General features: G+C 36.7%; 1 protein-coding gene across 4 annotated transcripts in view; it reads right to left on the reverse strand.

Moving 5' to 3' along the window:
- CLIP4 (CAP-Gly domain containing linker protein family member 4) overlaps positions 1 to 12,669 on the reverse strand; it is a 100,233-nt gene that overhangs the window by 11,480 nt on the left and 76,084 nt on the right. For all 4 annotated transcript variants that reach the window (XM_010991279.3, XM_010991278.3, XM_064494636.1 and 1 more), the window contains 2 exons: positions 10,045 to 10,168; positions 3,889 to 3,953 (listed from right to left, as the gene is read on the reverse strand). In XM_010991279.3, the coding sequence (XP_010989581.2) occupies positions 3,889 to 3,953; positions 10,045 to 10,168 (189 nt within the window). The remainder of the gene's footprint in view (positions 1 to 3,888; positions 3,954 to 10,044; positions 10,169 to 12,669) is intronic.

The raw sequence follows: 12,669 nt of genomic DNA on the forward strand, positions 1-12,669 counted from the left end.
AACATAACTGAAGAAAGAATCAAGAAATGTAAGGAAAACTCTGAAGATATCCAGAATGCAGTCCAGAGACAAAATTGTAAAAAACATGAATGAGGCATGGAAAGAGGGGAAAAGTGGACTACACTGCTTATCAGAGTTTCAGAAGGAGATAATAAAGAGTATGAAGAAAGCAATATTTTCAACATATGGACAGGAATTTTTAAAAGTTAATCAAATATACTAATTCCTAGGTTCAGGAAGACCCATGACACCAAACAGGATAAACAAAAGGAAATCTCTACCTAGACCCATCACAGCGAAACTGCACAGCACAAAGGAAATAGAGAAGCAGCAGTCTTCAAAGGCAGTCAAGTCAAAAAGAGAAAAGCTACCTACAACAGTATGGATTAGACAGACTCACAGATGACTTCTCAAAAAATCAACAGAAGTAAGAAAACAGTAGACTATATTGTCAATGTGCAGGGAGAAAATATCTTTCAAACTAAAAATGTCACCAAGTTTTAGTTTTACCCAGTGAAACTATCATTAGAAAAGACAAAACCTGAGACAGTTCACTACCAACAGTCTCTTTCTAAGGGAAATTTAAGAATATACATGAAGTAGAAACAAAATTATCCCAAGTAAAAGTTCTGAGGACTAATGACTAAAGATATTGGTAAATATGTGTGAGCAAATTAAATAAATGTTGATTATATAAAAACTATTATAATAATGCAAAATTTGTGGGGGAAATAAAGTAGAAACTGAATAAGTTTCTAAGGATTTTCTATTTGGGAGAAAGAGAGTACATACAAATAGAAAAGAAAATAGGAAAGAAAAGAGGGGATAGGAATATAACAGGAATGGTGTCAAAAAGAAAAACATTTAAGTACAAAAAAGTTGAAAAATAAATAAAATATAAATAATCCAAATATATTAGTAGTTACAATGAATGCAAATGGGTGAAATGCTCAGGTTAAAAGACAAAGATTGTCAGACCACATTTTTTTTTAAAGTAAAATCCAATTACATTCTATTTAGAAAACATTCCAAAAGTATAAGGACATAGAAAAGTTAAGGCAATGGCTAGAAAAAGATTTTTTAGGCAAATATTTAACCACAAGAAGGCTGATACAAGGTAAAAAGAATTATTATAAAGCAGTACCATTTACATTAACACCAAAAAATGAAACATGTAAGTATAAATCTAATAAAAAATGTATAAAATCTATATTAGCAAAATTATAAAACTTTGATGAAAGAACTCAAAGAAGATCGAAGTAGATACAGAGGTATTCCATGTTCATGGATCAAAAATCCAATATTGTTAAAATGTCAGTTCTTCCCAATTTGATCTATACATTGATTGCAATCCCAATCAAAATCCCAGTAAATTATTTTATGGACATCAAAAACTGGTTGTAAAGTTTATATGGAAATGCAGAGCACCCAGAACAACCAGCACAATATGGAGGGAGAAGATCAAAGTCAGAATACTGATACTACTAAACTTGAAGAACTACTATAAAGCTACAGTAATCAAAATACTGTGGTATTAGCAAAAGAAAAGACAAATACATCAACAGAACAGAACAGAGAGCCCAGAAATAGACCCACAAAAATACAGTCAACTGATCTTTGACAAAAGAGCAAAGACAATTCAATAGAGAAATAATAGCCTTTTCAACAAATATGCTGGAGTAACTAAACATTCATATGCAAAACAATGAATCTAGACATAGACCTCACACTTTTCACAAAAATTAACTCAATGTGTCATAGATATAAATGGATAATAGCAAAACTATAAAGCTCCTAGAAGATAATGTAGGAGAAAATCAGGGTGACCATGGGTTTGGTGATGACATTTCAGATACAACAAAAGCACAAGTCATGAAAAAAAAAAAAAAAAACAACCTGTTAACTTGGACTTCATTAAAATCAAAAACTTCTGTGATAGAGACTGTTAGGACATTGAAAAGACAAGCCACAGATGGGGAGAAAGTAGTTGCAAAACACATCCTGATGAAAGTCCAGTATCCAAAATATAAAACTCTTAAAACAGTAAGAAAACAGCAAACACAATTTTAAAATGGGAAAAAGATATGAATGGACAATTTACCAAAGACGTAAGATGGCAAATAAGTATACGCAAAGACCCTCAACATTTGGTATGGGCTGAATCGTGTCCCCATCCCTAAAATCCACATGTTGAAATTCTATCCCCCCAGTTCCTCAGAACAGGCCTGTATTTGGAGACAGGGGCCTTACAGTGGTAATTAAGTTAAAATGAGATCGTGTGGGTGGGGCCCTAATCCAACATGACTGGTGTCCTTGTAAGAAGAGATTAGGACACAGACACATACAGAGGAAAAGATCCTGTGAAGACATGGGAGGAAGGTGGCCTTCTATAGGGAAAGAGAGGCCTGAAAAGAAAGAAATCAACCCTGCCAACTCCTTGATCTCGGACATCCAGCCTTCAGAATTCCGAGAGAATAAATTTCTGTTATTTAAACCACCCCATGCAGTACTTTGTTTTGCTAGCCCTAGCAAACCAATACAACATCAAGTCATTAGGGAGTTTCAACTTAAAACAACAGTATGACTGAAATGTGCTGTACACCAGAAACTGACACATCATAACTGAGTATACATCAATTAAAAAATAGTAATAATTAAAACAAGGTACTAGTACACATCTATCAGAATGGCCAAAACCCATGGTCCATGAAATGAATCTCAACAAATATTTAAGCACTGGTATTATACAAATCACTCTTTCACAGGTGGTTAACCATATGGAAAAAAATGACACTAGGTCCTTACTATACACAAAGTCAATTCCAGGTAAAGTGACAAACACGGAAAGTAAAAATATAAAAAACTTAGAAAGCAATATAGGAAAATATCTTTATGATATCTGATTTAGGAAGAGGTTTCTTAAGACAAAACATGGAAAAAATAATGGTTTTGCTAACAGTTAAAAATTAAAAACATCTGCTCAACAAAAGACACCAAAAAGGGAGGAGGGCAAAAGATAAGTCACAAACTGGGCAAGAGATCTGCAACAAAACTGACAAAATATTGGTGTCCAAAATACATAAAGAAAACTACAAACTCATAAGGTAGAAACCAACCAACCAAAAAAAAAAAAAGTGAGCAGCAGACTTGAATAGGCATGTCATAAAACAGGGAACGCATGTGGTACATAAACATGAGCACAAGCTCAACCTCATTTGCAATTTGGAAAATGCAAATTAAAACCACAAGGAGATACCATTTACATCCAACAGATGCACAGACTTCCAAATCAAACAAGACTAGTGCTGGTGAGGTGAGGAGCAGCAGAGACTCTCATCCACTGCCCATGCAGACAGTCTGGCATATCAAGGAAGACTGAAGAGATGGGCACACCTCATGCCCAGCAATTCTAGCTAGAGACACTTTTGCAAATGTGCACAACAGCATAGTTTCTACTAGTGACAAACAGGATATAACCCAAATATCCATCAAATAGAGAATGAATAATGTATTTTAATGGACCACTAAATAACCAAATAGCAAACAATCAAATCTAAACATATATTATTAACATATCTATATATGGGAGAAAGACATAAAGAAAATCAAAGGAATTAACATAAAATTCAAGATGCATAACTTGAGGTCAGACTATATGAAAAGGGAGGCAGATGAGACCAGGGGATACTCAGGGGGTTCTGCAGTACATACAGGTAATCATCTTCTTCAGCTATGGGGTAGGTAATAGATGTTGCTTTATGATTACATGAACTATATAAATATATTTCATATACTCTTTTGTATACATATACACTTCACAATAAAATTTTTTCAATGAATAAAAAGCAAAGGAATAATTATTAGGAACATAAAACCATGTGATCTTACCAGGATAAGAATGATTCTGTTTATTTGAAGAAATTTCTGAAAGAGTATCCAGGGAATCTGTTACTCTGTGAATAAAACAAATAATGCAAACCCCATTAGAAGTAGCTGGTCTTCCGATTTATGACTGGCACTTAACTGAGGGTTTCATGCCATTGGTTATTTCTTGTTTCACTCATTCAACATTTACAGAGCATCTTTTATGAGCCAGGAATGAACTTCAATCTAGCACCAGACAGAGGCAATAATAAGACAGAAGTCTTTTTTATGTAAAGATAATAAGTACAGAAAAAGTCAACTTCAAGTGAATTCATTTCAAATAGGGGTCTGACTTCAAAGATAAAACTAAAAAATGTGAAATTTTTATCTTATGCTAAATTTAGTAATTGTTAGATTGTAATTGTGAAAACATCACATTTTTATGTTGGGGAAAAAATGTATCAGCTGAGTCTGTATATATATGTGATTTTTCTAATAAACCTGTTTGGCTAATACAATTCAACATCTTTTACTTTATACTTGACTCTAAGCACAATCATATAGGTCATTTTCCCTTTCCTGACAGGTCTGTCTACATTTTTTTGATATTCAAACCATTCTTTATTTTTAAAAAGCCAATTCTATAATACAGTCTCATTTTCTCCCAATAGTTTACTGACCTAAATCTGCAAAGACTTCATGCTATCAATCACCTGCTCCAGCACACATTGTTACCATAAAGAAATCCTGCAACTCTTGCAATATTTGCAATTTTATCATTGCACTTCATATGGATCATTTTTACATGATATATAACATATAGCAAACAATGAGAGATTGATGAATGCAAATGACTCAATGACGAGGACAGATACTTAAATTAAGTTGTAATGAAGAGTTGAGAAGAACTTAATTCTAAGAGTGATCAGTTCATTACTAGTAAGTACCTAATGGTATGAACCAAGAACAAGAAAATTAATACTATGCTGACAAAGACCACTTAAGCAAAAAATGGACAGATAGATAAGACTAGATCTAGTCAGTGAGTCTTAGAATTTCTCTAAAGAAATATTGTTTGATTTATATGTTAACAGAAGGAAAGGTATTAACTAGATGATAGTTGGATGATAGTAAAAAGCCATCCAAGAAGAGGAAATAACACACAGAAAGATTCTAGGACAGGAGGCACATGTTTTTAATGGAAAAGTTAAAAAAAAAAAAAAAGGCCAGCTACAATGTGGGGAGCAATTTAAGGTGAGGTTGTGACTGGTCACTACATGACTGACTGTTCTCAGAAGTCCGGAGTTTAAAATTCTTCCTTCTTGGAGAATGGGGCTGGGGGAATCACACTCCCTGACTTCAGACTATACCACAGAGGTACAGTAATTAAAACAGTATGGTACTGGCACAAAAACAGACACATAGATCAATGGAACAGGACAGAAAGTCCAGAAACAAACCCACACACTTAGGGTCAATTAACCTACAACAAAGGAGGCAAGAATATGCAATGAAGAAAAGATAATCTCTTCAATAAGTGGTGCTGGGAAAACTGGACAGCTACACGTGAAAGACTGAAATCAGAACATTCTCTAACATTATATACAAAAATGAACTCAAAATGGATTAAAGGCCTAAATGTAAGACCAGATACTATAAAACTCCTAGAGGAAAACATGGGCAGAACGCTCTTGGACATAAATCACAGCAATATGTCTTTTCAACCAGCTCCTGGAGTAATGGAAATAAAAGCAAAAATAAACAAATGGGACCTAATTAAACTTAAAAGCTTTTGCACAGCTAAGGATACCATCAACAAAATGAAAAGACAACCTACAGAATGGAAGAAAACATTTGCAAATGATGCAACTGACAAGGGACTAATTTCTAAAATACACAAACAGCTCATACAGCTTAATATATTAAAAAAAAAAAAAAACCAAAAAAACCAAAACAAGGAACCCAATCCAAAAAATGGGCAGAAGATGTGAACAGACATTGCTCCAAAGACAGACAGATGGTCAATAAGTGCATGAAAAGATGCTCAACATTGCTAATTGTTAGAGAGATGCAAATCACAACTACAATGAGATATCACCTCACACCTGTCATAATGGCCATCATTAAAAAGTTTATATATAATACTGGAGAGCGTGTGGAGAAAGAGGAACCCTCCTACAGTGCTGGTGGGAATGTAAATTGGTACAGCCACTATGGAAGACAGTATGGAGGTTCCTTAAAAATATAAAAATAAACTTCATATGATCCAGCAATCCCACTCCTGGACACATACCCAGAGAAAAATATAATTCAAAAAGACACATGTGCCCCAATGCGCGTCCACAGCAACACTATTTACAATAGCCAAGACATGGAAACAACCTAAATGTCTATTGATAGATGACTGGATAAAGATGTGGTGTATATATATACACAATGGAATACTACTCAGCCATTAAAAAATAAAATAATGCCATTTGCAGCAACATGGATGGACCTGGAGATAATCATTCTAAGCGAAGTAAGCCAGAAAGAGAAAGAAAAATACCATATGATATCGCTTAAATGTGGAATCTTAAAAAAAGACACAAATGAACTTATTTACAAAACAGAAATAGACTCACAGACATAGAGAACAGATTTATGGTTACCAGGAAGTAAAAGGGGTGGGAAGGGATAAATTAGGAGTTTGAAATTTGCACCTCTTGGGGAGTGATGGAAATGCTGGATATGTTGACTGTGGCAGTGGTTTCATAGGGGTATATATACATCTATCAAAATTCATCAAATTGTACATCTGAAACATGTGTGGTTTCCTGTACAGAATTATACCGCAATAAAGTTGCTTAAAATAAATGAATTCTTAAAATAAAATAAAATTCTTCCCTCTTGAAGATTAGTGGTGTCTTTAAAGAGCTCCAAAGCTGGTTTAAATTGGAAACTTCCCAAAATCAGGCACCATCTCTGTTTTATTTGCTTATAGAATGCCTAGCACAGCACAAAGTGCTAAAAGACACTTAATAGTATTTGATGATGATGAATGAGACAATCAGAAGACGACAGGAAGACAGCTGGATGGAGACAGCAGTTCGTTTAGAGAGAAAGCCCCGCTTCTTCTAAGACAAGGGGCTGCTTTTACACGAATCACCTCAAAGAAGACCAAGTACATGGCAAAAAAAAAAAAAAGTGTTCCATAAACAAAGGAAAAAAAAGAAGATAAAACCAGGACAGAGAAAGTTGTTCCACAATATAACAGAGAAGAAAGCTATTACAGCATAAAAAACACTGAATGAGATTTGATCAATATTTACTGTGCCAAACTATGTCCCTTGGGTAATCAAACATGAAATGGAGAATTCCAGTCCTCATGACTAGGAGACAGATAAAACTTCTAAGAGATTGCAGCAATGTGTTAATGAAGATTTGTTCAAAGTAATATGAGAACACAGAAGACTGACTGGTGATTCAGTATGGATTTTATTCCCAAATCAATCATTTACAAGATACAGGTCCTGAAGAAAGTCACTGAGCCTCTTTTAATCATTATAGGGTAATAGTTAAGAGCACACATTCTGATACCAGACTGCCTGGGCTCAAATCCCCACTTGAGCGCTGTGCACAGCTGCACAACTCACTTAACCTCTCTGTTTCCTACTTTCCCCACCTGTGAAACAGAGATGACTACAGGTCCTGACACACAGGGCTGCGGCAGGGGAGTCAACAACGCACACAAAGCACTTAAAACAGCGCCTGCATATGAGTGCTATTAGCTACTAGCTCTTTTTCTTCATTTATAAAATCACTACTGGAAAAACAGCAAACTGTCTAAAAGCAAGGGCTTAGGGAAAAAACAACAACAAAATAACAAACCTGGGCTGAGTCCAGCTCCACCATTAAACTAGCGGGGAAGATCAAAATACACTGTCCAAAACAAGCCGCTCTGGAGTAAGGATTATTTTGAGCTGAAGACGTTTGAGAATCAACAAATGCACAAAGAGGATTTCTCTGAACTCCCCTTATCTGCCTAAAACAGATTGCCCGGAAAAAAAAGAATTCAATTGTCATAAATCCCCTCACCAGGGGTTTCATCAAGTAGGAAGACGGGCTCTCATCACAGGAGAGGAGACAAGGAGTTAACACCACACCCAGAGAGGCAGTGTCACAAACCATCACATCCCCATCCATTTTCCTAAGGACCTACTGATCTTTCCTAAACATCATTTCCTCTCCCATAAGTGGCCATTCTCTCCCTCCTTTTCCCCTATTAAGATGGTCCATAAACTCTCCAATCTCACCACTCCTTTGGGTATTCACTGCTTTCTGTGATGCCCCATGCATGTAAAATTAAAATTTAATAAATGCGTATGATTTTTCTCCTGTTCATCTATCTGTCATCAGTTTAATTCACAGACACACCCCCAAGCCCAGCTAGTGAATCTAAGAGGACAGAGCATAAGTTTTTCATCCCCTACACTAGCTCTATGACTTTACCTAAGTTACCGTTATCTCTTGAAACTTTTCTCTACCTGCAAAATAGGAATGCTCACAATACCTTACACCCCACTGGGTCTGGGGGAGATTAATGAGATATGCATTGAAAGTACACGGTACAGAGCCTACCACTTATTAAATGCTCAAGGAATGTAAATACAGATCCTCCTCCACTTACGATGGGGTTACATCCCGATAAAATCATCTTAAGTTGAAATTCATGTAATACACCTAACTTACCTAACGTCATCGCTCAGCCTTTCCTACCTTACACGTGCTCAGAACACTTACATCAGTCTACAGTTGGGCAAAATCATTTAACACAAAGTCTATCTCACCATAAAGGGTTGAAGGCCTCGTGTAATCTATTGGATACTGTGTCCTGAAAGTGAAAAACAGAACGGTCAAGTGGGTCCAGAAGGGCTGTTTAAGTGTATGGGGCTGTTCCCCCTCGTGATCACATGGCTGGCTGGGGGCGGAGGCTCGCCGCCGCTGAACAGATCACGAGAGAATATCGCTCTCGGCACCGCTAGCCCGAGGAAAGAACAAAATTCAAAATTCGAAGTACAGTTTCTACTGTACGCACATCATTCTTGCACCATCATAAAGTCGAAAAATCCTAAGCCAAACCATCCTAGGTCAGGGACCACCTATAGTTACCCTTTTCCAGCCAACCTGACCAAAGACTGAGTAGGATCAAATGAGACAACATTTAATTGAAGATGGTTTATAAACTGCAAAACACTGTATGTTAAATGCTATAAAATCATCAATAATAAGAAAAGAATTATGAAGTACATCACAGAAGGAAATGAACACAAAAGTTACATGTAATTATTCAATTGAAAAACAAGAGTGAGAAAGAAAACGGATATGAAAACTGTTACATTTGCCAGGAGGTAGTCACACAGCCCAGCTGGAAGGGGGCGAACTGGGACTCCCAGGCTGTGATCACAGATCTGGGCTCACCAATGTGATTATACCATACGTGTTACTTCCTATTTAAATATCAGTATCCCACTTCCCATCCACTGAAAAGCATACCAAGCCAGCTTCTCTCAGCACCTTAAGTTGTTTCACATAACGGTCCCTGGAATTTCATGAAGACTTGTCTCTGCTCAACTTATTTTCTGAAAACCAGAGTGAGCCAGTACAAAAGTGCACTATCTTAAGAAGAAACACCGAGGAGGTATATTATATATAAATCCTTGAAGCTTCACTTCCCCCAAAGATCTGCCTATCTATTTTTGAAAACTAAAGAAATCAGAGGAAAAAGCCATTTTGGTTCCATTAGGTTTGTAGAGGAATGAATGGGGTGCCTGCTGGCAGGAAATTTAATGTAGTTAGGATGTGACTGAAGCAATCAGGGAGCATTTTTACTTTTGTTTGCATGACAGATTAAGCTCGCTGCTCTCACTGTTCTTAGCTGTAAATGCCACTTCTAATAGCCTACACATACTCATAGGGTTTGCAAATGAGGAATAAAGGAGGTTTTTTAAAATTGCAAATCCTCAGCAAAACAAATTTAGCTTTCCATGAACCTGCCCTCTCAAGAAGGTGGTTGGTTAACCCCTTGAAAGAAGACATGGGCTATAGTCAGTGCACATCTTTAACACAAAATCTGGGACTCTAAACCACTGCACATTATAAAAAGTTCTTGTGAATAAACATAAACTTCATTTTTCTCACCTCTGTACCCTGGATGGGGGAGCAAATATTCCATATCTTGGGGAACAACTAAAATACTGCACACCTCCAACTGAACCATCGTTCTTGCCATGGGGCTTCTCAAGCTCTATCCCGTACCAATATCCTAGAACAAGAATATTAGATTTTAAAAGCATCTGTACTTTATCCAAAACTGTTATGTTACACAAATCCAAAGTCAAGATGGCTTAACATTCTCACAAATGACCAAAATGATGGAAGATCATCATGATCAAGTTTCAAAAGATAAAATTACAAAACAAAATTTGAAAATCTGAAAAATGAACCAGAAAACCATTTTACAAGCATAATTGTAGAGCTGTACACCGAGAAAGATAAAATGCACAAACACAAATTTGGCAAGGACTCGCTATAATACAAGCAGCGTATGACCAAAATATATCTAAAAGCTATAATAAGAAACAGTCCTTCACTTGGTAATATGGTCTAAGTGAGAGCAGGGTAGCATGATGCTGAGATGCATAAACCATAAAATAAACATGCAATCTTTTCATTTTGCTCTCCCAATATCAGAATACCACAAACAGTTCTTAAATAATTAAAGACAGACAAAAATAATATGGAAAATATGACTAGACTTCATGATGACTTTTCTTTTGTTTTAGCCCCACCCAGGATGAAAAAAAAATCACTTTTAATCTAAATGAAAAGATTCAGGGTAGCTAATGGGAAGAATTTTCTAAAAGGCTTTCAAGTATTTAAAAGAGCCCACTCTGAGGAGTAATAGGATTTCCTTTTCTAGAGGACATGAAGTTAAAGAGGGAGTTTGCTTTTAGTGTGGTAAATATTAGATAAATGGACATATACTCCTAGGGTAATGGCTCTGGATGAGGGTGTCTCCTGACCAGCTGAAAGTACCCAATAGTCCATTCATTTTTGTGTGTGTGTGGAGGGGTAATTAGATTTTTATTTATTTATTTTTAATGGAGGTACTGGGGATTGAACCCAGGACCTTGTGCATGCTAAGCATGTGCTCTACCACTGAGCTATACCTACCCCAATCTTTTTTTACTTAAAAAGACAGTGCAGTAGTAATTGTATCTGGTCTCTTAGAAGCAGTATCAAATAAAAAAATAAGGATATATATACATTGAGAAACCTATTGAAAAAACTTTTTACAAATTACAAAAATTTTGTTTCCTTCAGATTAACAGTTCAAAGAGTCAATTATATAACTTCTAAAGTGACAATCTAGAAGTTCTTAATTTTATTCCTCTTATGTTCAAAAAGATAACACTGGAATCTACTCCTAATACTGGAGGTGGGGTTGAAAAGACTAAAGTAATGCATGAGATTGTTTTTTATACCTAAACAGTCCTACTGTGCACAAGTACTAAGTGATGTACACAGACCTACTGTTCAGCAGCACTGACGCCCGGAAAACAGGTCATCCCGTTTCTGAATGTCGTTAACCAGGTTACTCTGGTTGCCACTGTTATTTCTCTGAGTGCCACAGTTACAACTTTCCAAGTTTTACTTCCTTCTGCCTTTGATGCTTTCCTACATAATTTTTTCATTTTCCATTTTAATAAACCACAACACTGCTACATGTTTGCCATGTAACTCCTCAAGGAGCACAGCACGCAGCAGGAAGACATGATGGCAAGTGCTAACAGCAGTGACCACATATCGTCTGGTGGGGATCTCTTTCCCATCTGAACGGCGACTGCTTTCAGAGGTGGCCCTGATAAAGATGCTGAAGGCACTAAACATGCCCTCTGTCAGGTCTACATCCTATAATCTATAGCTTAGATATTACCACTGTTCTATGGAACTGACTAATCAAATTTTGATGCCACAGAAATACGCACTACTTTCTAAAAGGGAGAAGGACTTAAACAAAAACCTTCCAACTTTTATATTTGCTTATTACTTCCCAAATTTCTAAATGCTCTATGCTAGGAGTTCAAAAATTAAAAGTCAACCTAAGATAATTAATTGTATCCAAATGGATCAAATCATCCAAGACTTGTTTAATATAACCAGAGAAAAGAAACTCGAAAGACACGGTGATTGTGGAAAAATAACCTACCTTTGGGAGTCCTAGGCTTTTATTTGAGAACCTACAAGAACATTCTAATTAATCTCAATTACTACCTGGAGCTCTAAGAGAGACATGAATTATAAAACATATAGCCCATCTCCAATCAATTAGTTGGACTAGAATTATAAATGGTCCTAAAGAAACAGGACTGTGCTGAGAGACAACTCCCCATGTTTCTGCATGTCTATGGACAGAGGTACCGACCATCTTGTCACGGGCGTCTGTAAAGAGGACAGCCTTGGAGGACAGAGACAGAGTCTCCACCAGCACGAGAGACAGGCACACTTACTGTCCAGTATAAAGGTTCAGATTCCCTAAGTGCGGGGCTCTTCCCCTGCAACGCAAACCACTGGTATGCAGGTGTCACCTGGCCTCGCAAGCTCACCCCCAGAAACTGGGGATCAGGAAACAAACACGAGAAAATGCTGCCACTTTGGCTACCGCTGTTGCCGAGAGCACTGGGGTCCTGTCTCTGACCCAGGAACCTCCCATCTTCTGCCAGCTTCTAGGAGGCTCTGACAATCTAACTTGTCAGCACACAA

Source organism: Camelus dromedarius, chromosome 15 (genome assembly GCF_036321535.1).
Source record: "Camelus dromedarius isolate mCamDro1 chromosome 15, mCamDro1.pat, whole genome shotgun sequence".
NCBI lineage: Eukaryota > Metazoa > Chordata > Mammalia > Artiodactyla > Camelidae > Camelus > Camelus dromedarius.